General features: G+C 36.5%; 1 protein-coding gene across 2 annotated transcripts in view; it reads right to left on the bottom strand.

The window, feature by feature from the left end:
• The window catches only part of LOC150099979 (kinesin heavy chain-like), a 579,478-nt gene that overhangs the window by 144,948 nt on the left and 411,345 nt on the right, over window positions 1-23,185 (bottom strand). For both annotated transcript variants that reach the window (XM_090403282.1, XM_090403283.1), the window contains exon 21: window positions 8,836-9,012. In XM_090403282.1, the coding sequence (XP_090259408.1) occupies window positions 8,836-9,012 (177 nt within the window). The remainder of the gene's footprint in view (window positions 1-8,835; window positions 9,013-23,185) is intronic.

Here is a 23,185-nt window from a genome sequence, read left to right as displayed (position 1 = left end):
CTCAAATGTAAAACATTGTTGGGGAGATAAATGGGAATGGGGTATAATGTACGCTAGTTCTGATGAACAGCACCTATGGAAATATCTGTAGGAGATATGATGTGGAAATTGAATGTCTCTGAGACATGGTTGAAGAGATTCTGTGAGAGAAGAAGTTATCAATCAGCCAAATTTTGATCTTCTGAACATTAAGAATTTTTAATTAACCTCCTCACTAAAAATTAAGAATTTTTAGAGAGGAGGTTTTAAGTGCTAAGATATTAAGTTTTAAGAAGAGCTAAGAATCTTTTTTATGAAAAAAAAAGACAAACCATTCATTCAAAAATTTATATCACACTCGCAATAACCTCTCAGCTTCAATGCACTATGTAGCTCATCTGTGTATGGCACATACAGCTTACAATTTCTTAGGAATTATTGTATTTCGGCTTCATTAAACTTGTTTTAGAAAGTTGAAGCTTTTTATGGACTTTAGCAATGAAAAAATGCATGTCGTACTCGCAAGTCAGAAAAAAGTGAAAATATCAATCCCTCAGTCATGAATCTATCTTTTGTATAGCACACAGACACTAATCGAAAGAGTTTTAAAACCATAGATAATTTCAGAGAAAAGAGAAACCTTAACTGGAACAGTGTTCTTGAAGCGAGGATAGAAAGAAATGGAGAGATCTGATCTACCTGACCTGACAGTTCCGTAGAAACAATAGTTGCTAAAGAGGATGGTTTCAGGTCCAAAGATCTGAATGGTTAATTTTTTGGAACCATCTCATAATCAACCGATCAAGGAAATGCACCACCATCAAGAAGGATCATCACAATGCTTTTTCATTTCACAAGAATAATGTATAGGAGTTCATTATGCTGAAAGTGTATATAATGCTGTATACAGGGTGTTCGGGATAAATTTGACAGTTTCGTAAGGAAAAAGAAAATCTTCTTTGTATCTATTAAATTTAATGAATTGACAAAAAACATTACAGGCAGAGTTAATTACAATACTATCAACAAGATTTACTCAAAATAACCACCATTAGCATCGATCACAGCTTCAATTCTGCTTCGGAACCTCGAACAAGCTGATGCTACAGTCTCCCTGGGAAGGGCCGCAAAAACTGTTTTAATTTTATCCATTAACTGGGCTTTTGTATTACTGGAAGTTCGATTGGTGTCTTTTTCAACTGTGCCCCATACAAAATAATCCATGGGGTTAAGGTCTGGGGAGTTTGGAGGCCAAACATTTGGACTGGTGAAGTCGTAGAAATTTTCAGACAACCATTTTTGACTTTTCCCAGAGGTGTGGCAAGGGGCCGAATCCTGCTGCCATACATACGGCCTACCATTGCCTACCCTTGTTATCCAGGGCTTGACTACAGTTAGCAACTCCACGAACAAAGCCCGAATTCCAATGCCAGGGTTCTTCAACACCTGTTCCTGCAGATTTGCGAGGAATTCTGCTGTACGAACGCAATCAGATCGTCTGCTAGGGATCTTTCTTCTTGCTACATCCTCGTAGTCACCATTGCAAGTCTTTAGTTCATGCCTGATTGTTTTTACTGTATTCAGGGAGCATTGGGCAGCAGTCGTAATATCCTTATTTTGATGGCGGGCACGAATCATCATGATACAAGTTATTCTCTTCCATGATTCAGGTGGGTTCCAGCTATCCATCCTTTCTGACATCTTGTATATGAATGAAGAAGGGTCCAAACTTTTAAATGAAGAGAAGTGTGTGTTAATACATGTAACTTACGGAAAAATATAATTAATTATAAATATGTCAAATTTATCCCGAACACCCTGTATATACCAAATGACATAATCTAACAGTAGAAAAGCAATTCATCTCGTAGAAATTATAGATAAATATCACCTCTGAAAATAAACTATCAATGATTGTATCACATGGCAACACTGAAGTGCAGAGATTTGTTTTTGACAACATATATGCAAGTGTTGTTGAACAAGCTCTATGTGGTATGGATAGATGATTCTTTTCTTCTTCTTTTTTCACTCTGCCTTATCCCATGTTAAACGGGGTCGGTGCACCAATCTTTAACCTTCCTCTTCCAAGTTCTCCAGTCCAGAGCATCCTTTGGACTCCATCCTTTCTCCCTAAGATCCTCTGTCATCTTATCCCTCCACCTGGGCCTGCCTCTTTTCCTCCTTCCCTCCAACTCAATATACTCCACTCGTTTACCAACATACTCCTCACCCTTCCTCTCAACATGTCCAAACCACCTCAGCCTACTTTCTTGTATCTTCTTGCCAATTGGTCCCACCTTAACCGTCCCTCTGATGTAGTCATTCCTTATCCTATCCTTCTTTGTCACACCACTCATCCATCTCAACATCCGCATCTCTGCTACCTCCATCTTCCTCTCCTGTGCCTTGGTTATAGGCCACGTCTCTGCACCATGGAGCATCGCTGGCCTCACCACCATCTTATAGAGCTTTCCTTTCCTCTTACAACTCACTCTCTTGTTCCACAGGACCCTGCTCATCTTCCTCCAGTTCATCCAACCGCATGTTATTCGGTGCTGTATTTCCTCATCCAGTTCACCATTCCTCTCGACAACCGACCCAAGGTACTTGAATTTCTTCTCTGAAATTAGCCTTTCGCCCTGGAGTCGTATGACGATATCCTCGTCACTCCCCGTTGACATATATTCAGTCTTTACCCGGTTAATTCTCATGCCGCTCTCCTCCAATGCCTTTCTCCACTCTTCCAGGGTATTTTCAAGCTTCTCTCGGGATGATTCACATAGAACAATGTCATCAGCAAACAGCATGCTCCATGGTGCCTCCTTCTTGACATCCTCCACTAGTACATCCATGACCAGGTCAAAGAGGTAGGGGCTCAGAGCTGACCCTTGGTGTAGCCCTACGACAATAGGGAACCCTTCTGTCATGCCGACACTAGACCTGACCTGAGTTTCTGTTCCCTCATACATCTCCTTCACCAACCTCACGTACTTCTCCGACACCCCCTTCTTCCTCATACACCTCCATACCTCCTGCCTGGCCACTCTGTCGTATGCCTTTTCCAGGTCTATAAACACCACGTGCAGATCTCTCTATATTTCTCCATCAATCGCCTTAGCGCAAATATTGCATCCGTTGTCCCTCTTCCTGGCATAAATCCAAACTGCTCCTCACCAATTTTCGTTTCCTGCCGTAACCTTGCTTCAATTACTCTTTCCCATATTTTTAATGTGTGTGACATCAGCTTGATTCCTCTATAGTTGCCACAGTCTTGAACATCTCCTCTTCCTTTGTAGATTGGGACGAGAATACTTTTCCTCCATTCCTCTGGTATCTTTTCCTGTTGGGCTATTTTACACATCAGATCCCCATAACATATCCACGCCCTCACTGCCCAAACTTTTCCACACTTCCCCAGGTATCTGGTCTGCTCCCACAGCCTTTCCATTCTTCATTTTTCTCAGTACCCAAACCACTTCCTCTCTACTAATGTCTTGCACCAGTCTCTCATTTACCTCTCCATCCTCGCACCTCTCTCTTGGATTCTCCTCATTTAGTAGTTTTCGGAAATATTCTTTCCATCTTCCTCTGATTTTGTCCTCATCTTGTAATACTACTCCTGAGGCATCCTTTATCTGCTTGACTGATTATGTCTTTCGAGGCCTTATCTCTGGCTTTGGCTATTCTCAACAACTGAGCTTCGCCACCGTTTCTCTCCAGTTCTTCATAAACCTCATCAACTGCCCTCGCTTTCTCCCTTGCCACAGCTCTCTTTGCATTTTTCTTTGCTAATCTATATGGATAGATGATTCTGCATGCATATAAATGTTCTGTATACTATCACTATGGAAAACAAAAATTCAGCACAAAAACATCAATTGCAATGTCTAATTAGAGCAAGGAAGCAAATTTTTAGTTTGCTTTCATGTTATGAGTCATGTGTGCAATTCATAGATGCACCACATCATGCATTGAGACCAAGTATGATATTTTTTTCCAAAAAAGTACTGTAAAACTTTACCTTTCACATGTTAGATCAATGGCATCTCATAGCTAAATAATACAGTTTCATATAAATTTAATTAATGCCATTAGAGGGTAGTTAATGCTATTTAACTAATCTTTTATGTCTACCAAAGCATGAATTCTCTGGCTAATCTGTCTGTTTTGCAAGATGAAAAACTCTGCCACTTATGGAAACTTAGGTTAAGTTTCATGGAATCGTAAAAGGAACCTTTATAAGTAATTTTCCTAACATCTTAGAAAAGGATTTGAACCTAAGTCTTCTAAATTAAGGTGCATTAAATATATAAAATGAGCTATGCAGGCTCTCTTGGTACTTCCCACTATAAACAACTTTCTGAATAAACACTTAAGTTTATGGTTTATGTTTAAGTTAAATAAATAAATACATTTGATATAGGTATTATTTCTAGAAAATTTCCATGTTACTCCTCTAAATAAATATTATTTTTTATGACTATTTTGCCTATTTTTGTTTAGGAGTACACCCTTTTTTAAATGTCATTAGCTTTTTACTAAATTTGTAGGGTATTACTGATGTTTTAGACAGATAAATGAATAATGTAGGTGAAGAATAGTTTTGTACCTACCTTTGTAGGATGTTCTTGGCTGTCTTCTTACTGAGCAGCATCAGTGTATGGCAACATACATTTATATTACTGTTGAAGTATAACTGAAAGGAAGGCAGGGGGAGGGGGAGTTGGATAGCAGGCAAGGCAAGAGGTATGTGAATTTTAAAACCCATTTTTTTTAAGGGTGGGCTGAGAATTCTTTGGGAAGAACCTGAAAGATAAAAATTTTTTTGGGGAAAGGAGAAGGATAGAGTATGATGGAACAAGATTAAGGATGGGAGTAACAGGGTGTGAGCTGTTTTAACAATGTCATCTTTGGAGCTCATGGGAAAAGTAGAGGCTATGTCATGTCGGCTTGGTGTTTTTGTCTTGGGTGTATCTGTGTTATTTTCTATTGGTCGGACTTAATTTCTATGTTTTGGAGCTTTAAACTTTCGGAAATTATATAGGGGGACAGTGAATGTTCATTGAGTTTTTGTCAAATTTTATGGCTATTGTTTCCAATAGCCACATTCTAAGTATTGTTTCGTTTCCTTGTATGTCTATTATTATGGCTTTGTCAATTTGTAGGGTGTGTTTCTGTTCAAGAGCATGGACTGCCATTTCTATTTTTCCTGTATTTTTTATTCTGTTTTTCTTTTGGTTATTATGTTTCCTATTGTTTAAATGTTCTGGAATTGGTATGTTGCAGTCAAAGAAGTGTTCCTGTAGTCTTGCCCATAAAGATCTGATAGTGGAACCTATGTAGGTGATGTCAGTCTTGTTGGCAAGGAAATTGGTGAATGGTGTTCTAGTATTTCTTTGTATGTGTGAGATTTTGTAGGTTATAGAAGTGTTGCCAATTTTTGGTTTATGATGAGCACCAACTTACAGTCAGTGTTTTTAAAAATGTATTTGTAGGCTTTGTATGTGTTCTGGATGTATGACAGTTTGATGATTTTTTGTGTTGAGAAGATTGGGTGTATCTGTTTATGTTTGTTGGCTTGTTTTGACAGGTTTTCACTGTTTTGTTGGTGTAATTTATTAGCTGTGTTGGGTAATTTCAGTTTCTAAAAATCTGTGTTAATTTCTTTCTATGTTGAGATAATTATGAGGATGGTCTGAAAAGTTCTCGGCCTCGACCATAGATAGCAACACTATTGGCAAGATTTTTTTTTTTCTTCCTAAGTTGGTACATCTGTCATAAGCATCCAGGTGAAATTGCAAGTCATATCAAGTAGTTTTTTTATACAGCTGTCTGAAGCAAAAGTGTGATCTGTATCCCTTGAAATGAATAAAATTGAGTATTGTGCGGTTTTATAAAATTCTTTGTAAAAGAAGGTTTAACATCAAAAGAAATTCATTCGAAGTTCATAAAAGTTTATGGGCACTCCTCTTCTTCATTTTTGACAATTAAGAAATGGTCTGCCGAGTTTAAACGTGGCTGTACCAGCCTTGAAGATGATCCACATGAAGGATGTCCAAAAAGTGTAAAAACACCAGAAATCATTGATCAAGTGCACAATATGGTATTGGATGACCGGCGAGTCAAAGTGCACAAAACTGCTGAGACTATAGGCATTTCAAAAGAAGCAAGATATGCCCATTTCTTAATTGTCGAAAATCAAGGAGAAGAGTGCCCATAAAATTTTATGAAGTTCGAATGAATTTCTTTTGGCATTAAACCTTCTTTTACAAAGAATTTTATAATCTGCCTTTTCATTTGTCTATTTCCATTGTATAAATCCCAAATGCACCCATCCTTGGAATACACTCTCACATTTGAGGTGGTGCACTTAAAACCTCCTCCTCTCTAAAAATTCTTAATTTTTAGTGAGGAGGTTAATTAAAAATTCTTAATGCCACAAAGGACACGCTAACCGAGTGGTTAGCGTATCCTCTCTCCAGTCAAGAGGCTGCGGGTTTGAATCCCGCCAAGGGTATGGATGTTTGTGATGGACTGTGAAAATACCAGTGTTGGTGGTGGTCGACGGTAGATGGTGTTGGTGGATTGTGAGTGGTGGAAGCAGAGTTGTAGACTAGATGCTCTTCCTCATTGAGTTTTTGGACTCCCTGGAGGTGACAAATAATAATATAATTAATTAATTTTGGATGCAGAATTGCAAATGAAAAAGCGTTGTACAAGATGGGTGCCTTGCTTGCTCACAGCAGATCAAAAATGCACTCGCATGAAAATCTCTGAACAGTGTTTGGAGCATTTTAACAAGAATAAAACTGATTTTGTGTGTCGATTTGTTACTATGGATGCAACAGCAATTGGGATTCTGGTGTGTAATGATGAATGTCAAAACGTCATTGTCAAAACAGTGGACAGAAGTCGGTTGTTTAGTGCCAAAGTCGGTTCAGTCAGCAGGAAATGTCATGGCATCAGTGTTTTGGGATGCTAAAGGCATTTTGTTTATTAATTATCTTGAAAAGGGTAAACAATAACTGGGGAATATTATTCCGATCTGTTAACCAGACTAGATGGAAAAATTTGTGAGAATAGATGATTTGCAGAAGAAAGAAATGATCTTTCATCAGAGCAATGCACCTGTCCACAAAGGTGTTTGGGAAATGGGAAAATTAAGGGATCTAAATTATGAATTGTTGGAACATTCAGCCTATTCCCCCAGATTTAGCTTCCTCTGACTTCTATCTCTTCCCAAAATTAAAACTCTTCCTCGCTGGTCAGTGTTTTTCTTTGAATCAAGAGGTGATTGCAGCTGTAGAGGGTTATTTTGCAAATCTTACTGAGAACCACTACAGGGACGGGATAATGGTGATGGAGCATCGCTGGAATAAATGTATTAGTCTTAAGGGAAATTATGTTGAAAATAAAAATAATTTTGAAATTATAAGTTTTTTTCATTGTTAGGCCAAAAACTTTTCAGACCACCATCGCATATGTAGTCGAAAACTTGTATGCATTTATAAATTGTGCTAGGATGACTGATTTTTTGATAGAATAAGGATGGTATGAGTTAAAGTGGAGGTAATTCTGATATGTGTGGGTGTGTGGAATATTTTTGTGGCTATTTTGTTTTTTGTTTTAATTAATGTCAGGTTAGGAAATTTATGGGTTTTTCATGTTCTATTTCCATAGTGAATTTTAGTCTTTTGCTGACTGAAGTCATTAAGGAATGCTTGTAAAGTGGTGATGCATGTTGGTTCTCCCATAGAATATCAACCACGTATCAGCCGTAAAAGGTGATGCGGGGTGGAGGGGGGGGAGACATGTGATAGAAATAATTCAACTAATTGTCTGCTGATCTATACCCGAAAATTTGGATATAGATGTTATTGCTAAATTTGAAAACGTTTGCTGAAATTATTAGTTTTATCAGGTTTACAATGTCGCTGGGTGTTAATTTTGTTTGTGATCCTAGGATGTGGTCTTCTGTGAGTAGTGTTGTACGAAATTGTCTAATGTTCTGTGGATGTCTATATTGGTGTACAGTAATAATGCGTCCAATCAAGTGAAGACATCATCGTGGGATAGAGTTAGGTTTTTTACTTTTTGAAATAGGTCGTCTATGTTTTTTATCATTAATTTTGACTTGGTTAGTAAAGATTAGTAAATATGTTTGCTTATTTATTTTTTAACCACCAAAAATTATACAGCTTTTTTTTTTTTCACTTCAAAACAGCAATAGTCCTGCTTTCAGAACTCAAATCATGTTCATATTTGTTGATTTTTTAACTAAAAAAAAAGACTTCTATTAAAGCATTCAGAAGTTATGAACATTCTCCCTGAGTCATTCAGCATAAGACAGAGAGTTCACATGAATTTTAAATGTATGAAACTGAACATTAGAATAACAAGTCAGTTGACAAATGACAATTGACCAAGATATAAGAGAGTTCATATAAAAATTAAAGGAGTAAACAGATGGTACAAATAGCAGAATTGATGTTATCAGTATTTAGAAAGAAAGATGTCATTATCAGCATTCAAGATGTAGTATTGAAGGTGATACAGTCACTTAAACTGAATGCAACCAAAGGGTGTTTGAAGAAGAGAAAAAATAAATATTATCAGATAATAAATTAATTTAAAAGAAATTACTGATGTGAAACTAGTAATAATGAAATCTTTAATCATATCCTGCACATCCCTTAAGGTCACAATACCAGGAAATGATTATGTATAATTTACTGTGCAAATACAAGCAACTTTTATATGAAATTTAACAAAATACATATATAAAACAAAAATTCTTATCTGTGTATGGATTTTGGTGAATTGGTTTATGCAAAATTAAAAAAAAATTCTTACCTGTTTATGAACTTTGGTGAGTTGGTCTAAATTGCTTTCAAGGAATGCAATTTTTTGTTTTTGAACCAGACTACCACCAGAATCTTCACTATCATCTGTAGCAGGCTTTTTAACTCGGCTCTGAAGATCTTGGACGAATAATTTTCTTAAGTTATGAAGAGTTTGCAGTTCCTTTGCCTTAAAAAAAATAAATAAAATAATATATATAAGCATGTAGACTTTGCCAGCTCATGGATAGATAAACAAGAGCTTGTAAGGCAGAAAATCAGGATAAGATAATAATAGTTATTTTAATTAAAAAACATGTTTATTCCTCATTACATAGAATTTCTTCAAATTAAGAGTGAAAACTATTAAATAAATAAACAGTAGAAATTAACAAAGGTGGCAACCACTATGTAGTAATACAAGTGATGATTTTAAAAATATTTCTAATCATGCATTGCATTGTAGGGAATGCTGTGCATGTTAGCACATTTACGTACACGTTTGGCTAACAATGGCTAAGATGCATTCTGACAAGTTGATACCTGGGTTTATTATTATTATTATTATTAAACAAGACCTCATGGAGTCAAAGACTCATCTAGGAGGTCCTTTTATCTCACACACATCTCATCATATCGGGTCTTAAACACATTCAAACTCCTTGCAGACACCACACTCTCAGGCAAGGCATTCCAATCATTCACAACTCTGCACGAAAAAAACCTGTCTCTCACTCCCCTACTCACACCCTCTTTATACAGTTTCCAGGGAAGACCTCTGGTTCTCCCCTGATCTCCCACTATTCGCTGTAGAACTTCTCCACCATTGATCCTATAACAACCCCTTACCAACTTGTAGGTCTCTATCATATCTCCCCTCTTCCTTCTCTCCACTAGACTCTGCAAATTACATCTTTTCAATCTTTCCTCATACTCGACATTCCAGAGGTCAGAAACTACCTTAGTCAGTCGCCTTTGGACCCTTTCCAACATCTCTTCATCCTTCTGAAAACCAGGTGACCAAATCTGGGCACAATAGTCCATGTGTGGCCTAATTCAAAGCCTTATACATTGGAACAAGAATCTCCCTACTTCTACACGTCAGTGTCCTCCTCATCATTCCCAGAAGTCTTTGTGTTGTCTTCACAATTTTGGCGATGTGTCCCCTAAATTTTAGATCCTTATCCACTATCACTCCCAGATCTCTTATTTCCTCTACTTCCAACAATATATTCTCACCAAGCATAAATTCTGCATCCCATCTTTGTTTTCCAAATTTTAAAACCTTACATTTTGCAACATTGAACTCACATCCCCATTTGCTTGCCCAATCACTCAATTTATTCAAGTCTTCTTGCAAGGCCACAACATCTTCACTACTCTTTATGGTTCGTCCCAATTTTGCATCATCTGCAAACAACTGAATATCTCCATCCAAATCTTCGCCAATATCATTAATATACAAGTTAAATAGTAATGGCCCTAAAACAGATCCCTGAGGCACTCCACTAGTGACTTTCCTTTTCCTGGATATTGCACCTCCATACACAACTTGTTGATACCTATCAGATAGCCAGTCTCCAATCCAATGCACTAATCTAATATCCAACCCCATCTGCTCTAGTTTGACTGTCAACTTATCATGAGGTACTCTATCAAAAGCTTTTGCGAAATCCAAGTATATTACTGTGTATCCTTCTCCTCTGTCCAAGGAAGCAGTCACTTTATTGTAATAAGTAAGTAGATTACTAAAACACTACCTCCCTTTAGCAAATCCATGCTGTCCATCAAAGATTATACCATTGTTGTCAACCCAACTCTGGATCCTAGTTCTCACAAGCTTCTCCAACAACTTAACCACAACACCTGACACACAGATAGGCCTATAGTTTGATGCTTGAGTTCGATCACCTCCTTTATGAAGTAGCACAATCTTGCCCTCCTTCCACTCTTTAGGGACTTGACCAAGTGCAAGACTCGTATTAAAAAAATATGTCAAGGCAGGTGTCAACTCTCTGGCACATTCCTTCAGAATACGCGGTGATATATTATCAAGTCCCACAGCGTTATTTACATCTAGTTTACTCAACTCCCCAAACACCTCTTGCTCACTTACAGTCAGTCTCTCCTCCCCATCATCAACTGCTCTTAATCTCTCCATGAAGTCACATTCACAAGATTGAAAGATCTTTATGAACTGCTCATTAAGTATCTCCACCACACATTCTGCAACAGCTGTCTTTATACCATTTCCTCCAATCAATGTCATCCTTCCATAATCATCCTTTCTTTTGCTGGCTACATATCGAAAGAATTCCTTAGGATTCTTTTTAGCTTCATTAGCTAACTGCTGTTCATACCTCTCTTTAGCTACTCTCACCAACCAAGTCACTCTCCTTGCCTGGTCTTTGTAGAACTCATGAAATTGGTTACTTCCACTTCTCTTATGCTGCCTCCACAATGCCCTTTTTCTCTGTATTGCATGCTTAATCTCTTTATTCATCCATCTCACACCTAACTTATTTAACCTTCTCACCCGTGGTATACATTTAGACATTGCATCCGCTAAATATTTTTTGAAAATCCCCCAAGCTGCATTGATCTCTTTTCCAGCTAACTCCTCATTCCATGCTACACCTGCAAGCTGTCTCCTGAGCTCTTCATAATCACCCCCCTTGTAGTTCCACGTATACCCTTTTTTCACAGGGGTCCTTGCACTGCTGGCAACCACCCAAGTAATCACCTCATGGTCACTTTCACCAATTGGTGGATGATTTGATACCTCATTGATAATTACATCCTCCGATGAGATGACCAAATCCAAGACCCTTAATCCTCGTGAGCCCTCTGTTACATACTGTCTGAGGTAGTTATCCCTCAAAAACTCAAGAAACTCATTTTCTTTACTTCCAGTTGCTATCTCTTCATTCCAGTCTATATTGCCATAATTAAAATCACCCATAATGATCACCCTTTTCTTATTTGCTTGGCTTATTTGACTATACATTTCACTATCACCACCATCCACATTACCAGGTCTATAACAACATCCCACCAAGTATTTGATTCTATTCACCTCTATCTCACACCATACTGCCTCAAAACCACTGGCCCCATTTCCCTCTTGCATCTCTACCTTGTATGGACATAACTCTTTTTTACCCCTTCTATCCTAACGAAACACATGATACCTTTCCATCTCTATTCCTGTCAGGATGTCATCCTCATCTAACCATGTCTCACTTATTCCGACAATCTCTGGGTGCACAGACGCAATTAGTGGAACCATTTCATCCGCCTTGTTTCTTATACTTCTAGCATTGGTATACAAACACAACAACTCATTTCTGGATCTACAGCTAGTTCCACTGATACCACTCACTCGATGTGATCTCTCCATGCTGGACTGGGGCCATTTCCCTTTCTGCTTCTTCATTTTAGAACCCTTTGCAATTCCATCTGTTTCCTTTTGATCCCTGATCATCCCATTACTTTCCTGCCTACACATTCTCTCACCTCTTCTTGGAGCATCCACCTTTCTCACGCTGTGTATCTCTGTCCACCCTGAGCCTCCTCGTTTCCCTGCTCCTCTTGCACACCCATTCTCTCATTTTCTATACTCATACCACTCACTTCCACATTCATTTCCACTCCTTCAATCTCTCCCGTCTTACTCTCCTGCTCTTCCACATCACTCCCCTCTCGATCTGATTCATTCTCTCTATTCACTTCTCTACCTTCCAGCAGCAGTCTCTCCAAGCGACTCACACCATAACCACTCAAATGCAGTCCATCGCTCCCATACAGCTCACTTCGTCCCTCAAACTCATTCCACACATTAACAAACTGTACTCCCATCTCCTCACACATTTCAGCCAGAATATCATTCATAATCCTTGCTCTCCGCCTCATTTCACCACAATCATACCTAGGCAACACACTGACCACCCTTCCTGTCACACTATTCTCCTTTATCTTTCCAAGCAGTCTCCTGACATTCATTTTGACATGCTCTTTGTTCTCTCTCAAATCATTCGTACCAATTAATACAATTAACTCTTTTGCTCGTTCCCGCCTCATATTCAATGCCTCAATCACTCTACTCATTTTACCGCCTGGAAAACATATCTTGTGCATTTTATCCTCTAGCACACCTTTAATAATGGAGTCGCCATACAATGCCACTCGCTCATCATTTGTTAACTCTTTCATGCCATCATGATTTATTTTAATAGTTTTGACCTGAATTCTCTTAATTTCATTCCGCATCCATTTCATTTCTTGCTTCATCCAATCCAATTCACCTTCTGAACCTCGCGACACATTCACTCTATCATTAAATCTTTCTAACTTTCTAACTCTCGACCCCCTCTTCTCACTTTCCCTCTCATTCATCCTTCTTTGTTTCCGTACTTTCGGTCCAACATACGTCCAACTTTCACTATCATTCTTCTCACTTTCACATATCTTTCTTTGTTTCCGTACTTTCGGACTAACATGCGTCCAACTTTCGCTATCATTCTTCTCACTTTTACTGTCATTCATCTTTCTTTGGTTCAGTACTTTCGTTCCAACATGCGTCCAACTTTCGCCATCATTCATTCTTTTGATTTTTTTTACTTGCGATTTCTGCACCACGCCATTTCTACTTTCATTCGTTCTCTCAATTTCGTTTCTTTCCGCCTCACTTTCGTCCCTTTTAACATCCGTTACGGTTGTCAAATCGCTCTTTTTCTTTTTTCCTGATTTTTTAACATTTTTTCGCCTGTCTTTCTCGCCATCCCTCTCTTTCAAACGTGCACTCGCGACACAATCGGTACTAGCACTTTCTGTCATCAACTTCATATTCGCATTCATCAATTCCTCGTTCAGGTCACATTTCGCACACACCCTTCTTCCATCCGCACTAAACATCCACAAATCATTTATGTAATCGAAGGAATACATATAACAGACCTCACACTTAACGAACCGACTGAAATCCAAATTAAAATCATGGAATGACAATGCTGCCGCCATTTTTTTTTTTTTTCCCTCTGCAGGTTACTAGGTCTAATATTAACGTTTTCGTATTTAGTTTAAGCAAGAAAAAAAACCCCACACTAATAATATCGGTAGCGTACAACGTTTACAGCCGCTCTTACTTAAACAATTATGCATATATACTTAATTATTCCTAGTAAAACTTATCTGAATCAGGAGCTCTTCAAAACACGTTCGTAGCGCTTGACCCACTAGTGCCCGTTATATTATATTTAGATGTTTTGAATCCAATGCCATTTCTAAGTTTTTATGTTCTCTAAGTATTTTTGCAAGTTTTATGGAAATACATCTAATATATATATGGAATAGTGATGAAGCCTCTGTTTTCCTCATCATCGGAAATATCTCTAATCCCATATTGATTAAGCAGTTTTGAGACAAAACATGCATTGTAGCCATTTTGTAGAAAAGCGTTTTTTAAATATTGGAGTTCTTTAGCTAATCCAATCTTCTCAGTAATGAGGTGGTGGTCTCTTGTTCCTAGTATTGAAATAAATAAATATATACAGGGTGTTCGGGATAAATTTGACATATTTATAATTAATTATATTTTTCCGTAAGTTACATGTATTAACACACATTTCTCTTCATTTAAAAGTTTGGACCCTTCTTCATTCATATACAAGATGTCAGAAAGGATGGATAGCTGGAACCCACCTGAATCATGGAAGAGAATAACTTGTATCATGATGATTCGTGCCTGCCATCAAAATAAGGATATTACAACTGCTGCCCAATGCTCCCTGAATACAGTAAAAACAATCAGGCATGAACTAGAGACTTGCAATGGTGACTACGAGGATGTAGCAAGAAGAAAGATCCCTAGCAGACGATCTGATTGCGTTCGTACAGCAGAATTCCTCGCAAATCTGCAGGAACAGGTGTTGAAGAACCCTGGCATTGGAATTCGGGCTTTGTTCGTGGAGTTGCTAACTGTAGTCAAGCCCTGGATAACAAGGGTAGCCAATGGTAGGCCGTATGTATGGCAGCAGGATTCGGCCCCTTGCCACACCTCTGGGAAAAGTCAAAAATGGTTGTCTGAAAATTTCTACGACTTCACCAGTCCAAATGTTTGGCCTCCAAACTCCCCAGACCTTAACCCCATGGATTATTTTGTATGGGGCGCAGTTGAAAAAGACACCAATCGCACTTCCAGTAATACAAAAGCCCAGTTAATGGATAAAATTATAACAGTTTTTGCGGCCCTTCCCAGGGAGACTGTAGCATCAGCTTGTTCGAGGTTCCGAAGCAGAATTGAAGCTGTGATCGATGCTAATGGTGGTTATTTTGAGTAAATCTTGTTGATAGTATTGTAATTAACTCTGCCTGTAATGTTTTTTTGTCAATTCATTAAATTTAATAGATACAAAGAAGATTTTCTTTTTCCTTACGAAACTGTCAAATTTATCCCGAACACCCTGTATGTGTATATATATATATATATATATATATATATATATGAACTAACCAGATGATATACTCTTAAATAAATCCAGTTCCCAACTTCAAGACAAATTTGGAATGAAAATTAGCAATAAAAGGAAAAGAAAACATTAGATAGGAATGTGAAAAACATCACCTATATCCTCAATGGAGGAAAAATAAAACATTTCAGCTATTCAGGTACAATATTTAGTGAAGACAGTAAACTGAATATGAAAATAGATAATAGATTAAGCACAACTAGTAGTGGAAAGCCAGCTGAATAAATTTATATAGAATAGAAAGAAATTAACCAAACACTATACTAGCAGTGTACAAGACACTGTTCAAGCTAATAAGAAAAAAAAAAAGTTGATTAAGGACCAGAAACCACACGACTCCTGATTAAAATTAGGATAATGATTGGATGCATGAATAACATTCAGATATAAGAATAGCAGAAGCATATTAAAAGTATTAGAAAGAAACTATATTGTTAGTATTCAAGAAGCGTGAGCAGAGCAAATCTAAGGTGATTTATCTTAGCAAGAATAAACATGAGAGCTGACAGTACTGAAGTTTACAAGGATTAATCTGGGGAAAAAATTTGATAGTAATAACAAATGCTTAATTACACAGTACTATTATCATACTATCCTGTAAACCCCCTTGAGGGTGCACATCAGGAATTCAGGATGATATGTGATAACAATATTAACATGTTTAACAATTATGATTATTTATTATCATCAGTTGCCCTAACATTGCTATATTTCTTGAATTTCCATATCTAGTACATATTATGAAATAAAACATTAATACAAAAGTGTTAATATTTTATTTTATAATAATGAAATACAGTAACCCATTCCCACCTCCCACACACACCCCTCTCTCATACACACACACAAATTTGCTACTGTCTCGATTACAATTAGTATGTTATTCCAAATTACATAAACTAGTAAATATCAGCTAACACACACGTGCAATTTTTTTTTAAAAATCTCCTCTCCATTCACAAACCTGGTGGACGCAGGCATATACACACACAGAACTAATTTATAAAACTCTAAGTCTCATAACTCTTGGAATATAAATGCCCTCAACACACTTAATGGATCTTCTCTGATCCATTAAGTGTGTTGAGTATCAATTCTTTTACTATACATTGCAAATTTGGTTAACCAAAGTTCAGAATCCTATTCCAAAACTGCCCTTACCAAGCTAATCAAACTTTGTTCCTCCTATGAATGAAGCTTCATTTAATTAAATCAACTAATATCTTCTGTACTTAACTGGTTAAGTTGGAATTATATTACCAATAAAATCCTTCAACTTAAATTTCTTTATCTAGATTTAAGGAATAAGTTACAATTGTGAGACAAATAAATAAAAGCAACTATAACTCTGTACTACTGTAAGCTACCACAATATGTCTATTGACTGTATATGAGTGATAGGGTTGGAATCATCTTGTCGAGGATGTTGGCGTGGTCTCAAACGTTTAGTGATGTTATGAGACGAATATCCATTATTTAAGAAGGTGTTTTTCACGAAGTTAAGCTCTGTTTGAAGGTCTTCTTCTGTGGAAGTGAGACATCTTGCTCGATGGGCGAGGGTGGAGATGATGCCCAGTTTCTGAGGTGGGAAGTGATGAGAAGAACCATGTAAATATCTATCAGTGTGGGTGGTTTTTCGAAAAATTGAAAATTTAAGACAGTCAGGTAATCGGTTGATCTTTAGATCCAAGAAGGGGAGAATGCCGTTAATCTCTAGTTCTGATATGAATTTAATGTTCTGATGTTAGTTATTTAAATGGTTTAGAAAGTTTTGCAGTTCCTCTAAACTATGTCCCCAGATAAGGAAGACGTCATCAATGTAGCATAACCACAGTTTAGGTTTCAAAGTAGCTGAGGAAATAGCTTTCTCTTCAAAATCTTCTAGAAAAATGTTAGCTAAGACTGGCAATTCCTCCTCCTTCATCAAAAACTCTGAAGATTTCATCTCAAAAATAAAAAATTTCAATCTTTTAGACTCTGACAGAATGGTGAGTTTTGACATCGTATCTCTGTTTACGAATGTACCTACAGATGAAGTTCTGACTATTCTTAAGGACAAGGTTGCTAAAAAAATGTTTGCTCTTCTAACTCACTGCATCAATTCCGGCTATTCTGCTACGAAGATAAAATATACAAACTAGCGGTTTAGCTATGGGCAGCCATCTATCCCCAGTCTTAGCTAACATTTTTTTAGAAGATTTTGAAGAGAAAGCTATTTCCTCAGCTACTTTGAAACCTAAACTGTGGTTACGCTACATTGATGACATCTTCCTTATCTGGGGACATAGTTTAGAGGAACTGCAAAACTTTCTAAACCATTTAAATAACCAACATCAGAACATTAAATTCACATCAGAACTAGAGATTAACGGCATTCTCCCCTTCTTGGATCTAAAGATCAACCAATTACCTGACTGTCTTAAATTTTCAATTTTTCGAAAAACCACCCACACTGATAGATATTTACATGGTTCTTCTCATCACTTCCCACCTCAGAAACTGGGCATCATCTCCACCCTTGCCCATTGAGCAAGATGTCTCACTTCCACAGAAGAAGACCTACAAACAGAGCTTAACTTCCTGAAAAAACACCTTCTTAAATAATGGATATTCGTCTCGTAACATCACTAAACATTTGAGACCACGCCAACATCCTCGACAAGAAGATGATTCCAACCCTATCACTCATATACAGTTACCATTTATCAGCTCTCTTACCCCAAAACTAGCTAAGATTTTGAAGAAATTCAACATAAAGACCGACTATACTACTCTGCCAAAACTTCATTCTTTTCTGAGTCAACCAAAACACAACCAACTGCATTTTCCTGGTGTTTATAAAGTTTTGTGAGACTGTGGTCGACCTTATTTTGGCCAGACAGATAAATCTGTTTCACTTCATCTTGAGGAACATAGACGTGACATCTCTTACAGTAGAACACGAGCGAGCGCCCTTTCCAGTCATGTCCTCTTCTCGGCAAGCTCTAACCTTGAAGAACAGCCACATCAAGTTGACTGGGAACGCACTATTAATTTATATATATGCAAGGATGAATTCGAAAGAAGAATTATCGAATCAAAAGAAATAGTTCTGGATCCTTCACATTTGAACAATAATCTAAGCTAAAATTTGCCTGATTCCCATAGCGCAGTAATCCAGTATTGGCACTCTAAAATTAGCTGTCGCACACATTCAACTCATGCCAATGGTAGCACGCGGTCACCTATTCAAATATGACTGTTACTATTCTGCTTTTTATTAAGCTGGAAAGTCCATGTTTTTTACCTTGTTATTTTTATATCTTATGTTTTTTATTTCTCACCTGAAGAAGTCGGAGCACCGATGAAACTAGTCGTGATGTATTAAAGGTTTTTGCTATACTTTCTCGGGTTCTAGTCAGTTAAATTTATTTATATATATTTATTTATATATATATATATATATATATATATATATATATATTAAATGATTACATAAGCCAAATTGAGAAATTACCTTTTTTGATCCTGCCATACATTGTAATAATTCAGAACTTAGTCCTGTGGAAATAAGGAGTTTGCACAGCAAAAAAACACTTGGTCTCTGTCCTGTCAAATCCAAGCAGTAAATATCTTTTATGATTTTCAATTTGTACAGCTGGATGATTCGGAGATTGGCATTATACAGTTTGGTTTGGTATGCTAGGCAAGCTGAGGGTGTGCACTGCTATCAAAGACTAGATTATGTGAGCAACTCTTTGAAATTTCAAAAGCTATCATTCTTGTTTCAATTTGGTTATTTTTTATAAATGATTCACATGCTCCTTTAAATTTTCGTTTGAACTATGTTTTTTTTTGTTGGATAATAAAAACATTATCTTTCCAATCACTCCTATGAAAAGTCTCCAAAGCTTGAATGGAAAAGCCTGTTTACCCATAGCACACTTAAATGATACGATTCTCCTCCTTCCCACATTGCGTGTTAAAAGTTTCACTACTATACAAAAGGTTGCTTTGGTATACTCCTGGATTAGGGAGGGGGGGGGAGTGGTCTTGAATGTGATGAAAAAATGCTTTAATTTTATAAGGGTTTAAAAGTAGTTTGATGTTGCACCTCTGTACATTTCTATTTATTTTTTAAGACCTTTAATATAAGGGATAGATATGATCGTGCTGAAATTTCCTATTCCTCTTTTTTGTGTATGTGTGTACTAATTTTATCAATCTTCTTATTGGGACTCCATAGCTTAGTCAGTTTTGACAATACAAAGAAGCTTTATCAGAGCTTTTGAACTGAAGGTGAGTTAGCTGGTCTCATATAGAGATGAAAGGAATTTTCCTCCAGGAAAATTCCTTTCAAAACAGAGAAACTGGCCATAAGAACACACACAATTAAAAGGCATAATACACTGGCCTAGTCTGAGTTGCTCTGGCCATAAATCCAAAACAATATTAATCTTTTTTCTTTTTTTTTTTAAAGTAGATATAATCATTGTTATCATTTTCTTTTTGAAGATGTTCATCGTCCCAAATTTTTGGATAGTTTAGTGACAGGAGTCTTGTCGTCGTCTTTCTATCTAGGTTCTAGGCCAAGTGGCCTGTTCCAGACTCAGTCCATCTTCTTCTTGGTCATCCCATATTCCTTGTTCCTCTAGGATTATATGTTAAGATCTTTTTTGATAATCTTTCTCTCTGCATTCTTGTTATATAGTCTAGCCAGTTTTTCCTATATTTAATCATTGAATCTGTTATGGGATTGATTTTAAGATTTTTAATTATTTCACTATCTCTTTTTTTTTTTTATCTAAAAGGGTGAGTTTTTCTGTATTTTTGAGGAATTTCATTTCTGCTGCCTGAATTCTCTGTATATCTCTTTCTCCGAAGGTACAGATCTCACTTCCATATAATAGTGGGGGTTTGGCTATTGTTTTATAGACTTTAAATCTTGTGTGTTTCTGTACGTAGTTAAGTTAAAGGTTCTATTAATTATTCCAGTGATTTTTATAAAGTTTATCATCTTAAAATCAATATCTATTTCATTTACGTAAGACAGTTTACAGCCTAGGTATTTGAAATTATTAACTTACTCCATTATTTTATTATTTATTACTATTTTACTTCTGACAAGGTTATTTCCATGAAAAGCCATGACTTTAGTTTTTTCTGTTGACATTTCCAAGCCATATTGTTGTATAATATTATTTAAGTTACAGAATGATTCTGCAGTTTGTCTTCAGTCTTTCCAAATATAATCTGATCATCAGCAAAGAGTAGTGTGTCTATTTTGTATGTCAATTAATTTGGAAGCCACATGTATATACTCTTCTCCATTTTTTGATAATATTATCCATATATATGTTGAATAATATGGATGATAAAGGACAGCCTTGACGGACTCCTCTATTTATTGGTTTCCAAGTAGATATGATATCATTTTGCTTTATTGCTATTTCATTATTATGGTATATGTTCAATAGATCACTGTATAGTTGGTTTGGGATATGATATTCCTTTAAAGTTTCCCATAATTTATTTCTCAGAATTTTGTCAAATGCTTTTATATAATCAATAAAAGCTGTGTGTGTTTCAATATTGTATTCTCTATGTTTTTCTATAATTATTTTTAAAATAAAAGCTGAGTCTATACATCATCTTCCCTTATGAAATCCGTTCTGTTCTCCCAGCTGTGGTTCTATATAGGATATTAATTTGTTTGGTAACATTTTTGCATAGATTTTGTATCCTGTATTGAGGAAGCTGATGATACGATAGTTATTGCAATCTGTTTTTAGACGTTTTTTTTTTGTACATTGGGATCACTACAGCTCTACCCCAGCTTTTTTTGGGGATTTTCCCTCTTTGTATATTTGGTTTATAAGTTTTAGAAATCTGAAGTTAAATTCTTTACCTGCAAATTTAATAAGTTCTGTGTTTATATTATCTTCTCCTGGTGACTTTCATGTCCTATTTTGTTTGAGGGTGTTTTGTAGTTCTTCGTATGTAAACTCATCTATATTACTGATGTTATATTCCAATTTATTATCAAATCTAATATATTTACATTTTCCCCCAGTTAATTTTAATCCTCCACTTTCAAGCCCACCCTTCTACAATCATAACAAAATCCTGAAGAGACATGAGGTGTTCTGGACAATACCTACCCAACTACACTACCCAATTTTACATCATCGACACAAATAGAATTTTACAACATCTGAACCTATATCATTGATAATTATGTTGATTAACAAAGGTCTAAAATTGAACCTTGCAAATACCTTTAACCTCTAACCAGAAGTAGCAACAACCAATTACTTATTTAATTTAAACAATTATCGATACTCAACTAATACATCTTAATCAGTAGCCATGGCTGCAATATATCTTACTCATGACTACTTCACAAAAAATTAATACATGTGTCAAGATCATCTGACTTAATTAAATGATGCTGCTCAATAAACAATTTCTATCAAGAATGTAACAGTGTTATTCCAAATTAATTTTTCCAATAATACATCGACATCTTATAAGCCTAGCAGGCCTATTATTTTTCATTTTATTCAATGTGCCCTCCTTCTTGTGAATTTGTAATATCATTGCAAATTTCTAATCAGAATCCTAATTTTAATGGCTCATTAAAACCAATTGCAAGCAGTTTTAATTAAAGATATGTTTATTTACTACCAAGGGCATTTATCATCCCTATCCTTATATTGGGGTCCAAATGGGGATGGGACAGCAGAACAAAGTTCTTACAAGCAGTACTCTTAGCCTCACCATCCCAACTCCAGACTCACCTACAAGAGGTAAACCATGTTAAGTTGAGTAAGTGAATGGAAGTTTGGGTCAAACCTCAGCAGGAAGTTAAGTCAGTGAGCAGATGAGTACTAGAGGGATATAAAGGGCAGTACTCCAGTGCTGCGATGGAAGAGAGCTTTACTAGCTAGGTGCTATCAGGACAGGACGGTATCTAAAGGATGGCAGTGGAAAGGATGGCACTTTTTGAGAGAAGGGAGTGCTAAGAATCTTACAGAAAATAGTAGGCCACCACAGAAATATTTGACCCTACAACTTGAACATTCAACACAACAACTTTGGCTAATGACTTTCAAGTAGATTTTCTTCTGAAAGAGACTGATAAGCTAAAATTTGATTTTCTGACAATATGTAAGGGGGAAAAAAAATAATAACTTGACTACAAAATGGATGGATTACTAGGTCTTCATAATTGAACCAAAACAAAGTCTTATCTTGCAAAATTTTATCAGAAAGAGCAGGAAAACTGATTGCTCAAGTGAGCCAAACAGAAACGTTAAAAATAACTGCTTACCATGCACCAACTTTCATAGTTGACAATGAAACAATAGAAGATGTCTATAAGCAAACAGAAGTGTGTATACAATAGTAAGGTGCAGATTTCAATGCCAAAATAGGTAAAGGTTGGACTGGATAGAATTCTGAGTCCATAGAACAGATGACAAAAATGAAAAAGACGATAAACTTTCTGCTACAAAAACTCTAGAAATGGTGCAAAAGCTTGATGGAAATGAGGCTCTGAACCAATCTAACATCTTCATGTGGTATTCACAATTTTGGGACAGAAGGGAGTCAGTAGATGATGATGAGAAAAGCAGTCATCCCACACTGACTCAAACTAAAGAACCATTGTCACTAAGTTGGCAAAGAATAATCATCAAATCACAGATTCAGAGGCTTCAAATCTCTAAGAGCATTGCTCTTTGAATTCTGAGTGAAGATTTGGGGAAGAGGAAGTTGTGTACACATTTTGCCCATATGCCTTGACAACTGAGCAAATAGAGCATTGAGTCACATCTTGACAGAACATTATTGCAA

The sequence above is a fragment of the Typopeltis vanoorti genome, chromosome 13 (genome assembly GCF_054136105.1).
Source record: "Typopeltis vanoorti isolate ZY-2024b chromosome 13, IOZ_Tvanoo_1.0, whole genome shotgun sequence".
Classification (NCBI taxonomy): domain Eukaryota; kingdom Metazoa; phylum Arthropoda; class Arachnida; order Uropygi; family Thelyphonidae; genus Typopeltis; species Typopeltis vanoorti.
This window is presented reverse-complemented; position numbering and strand designations above follow the sequence as displayed.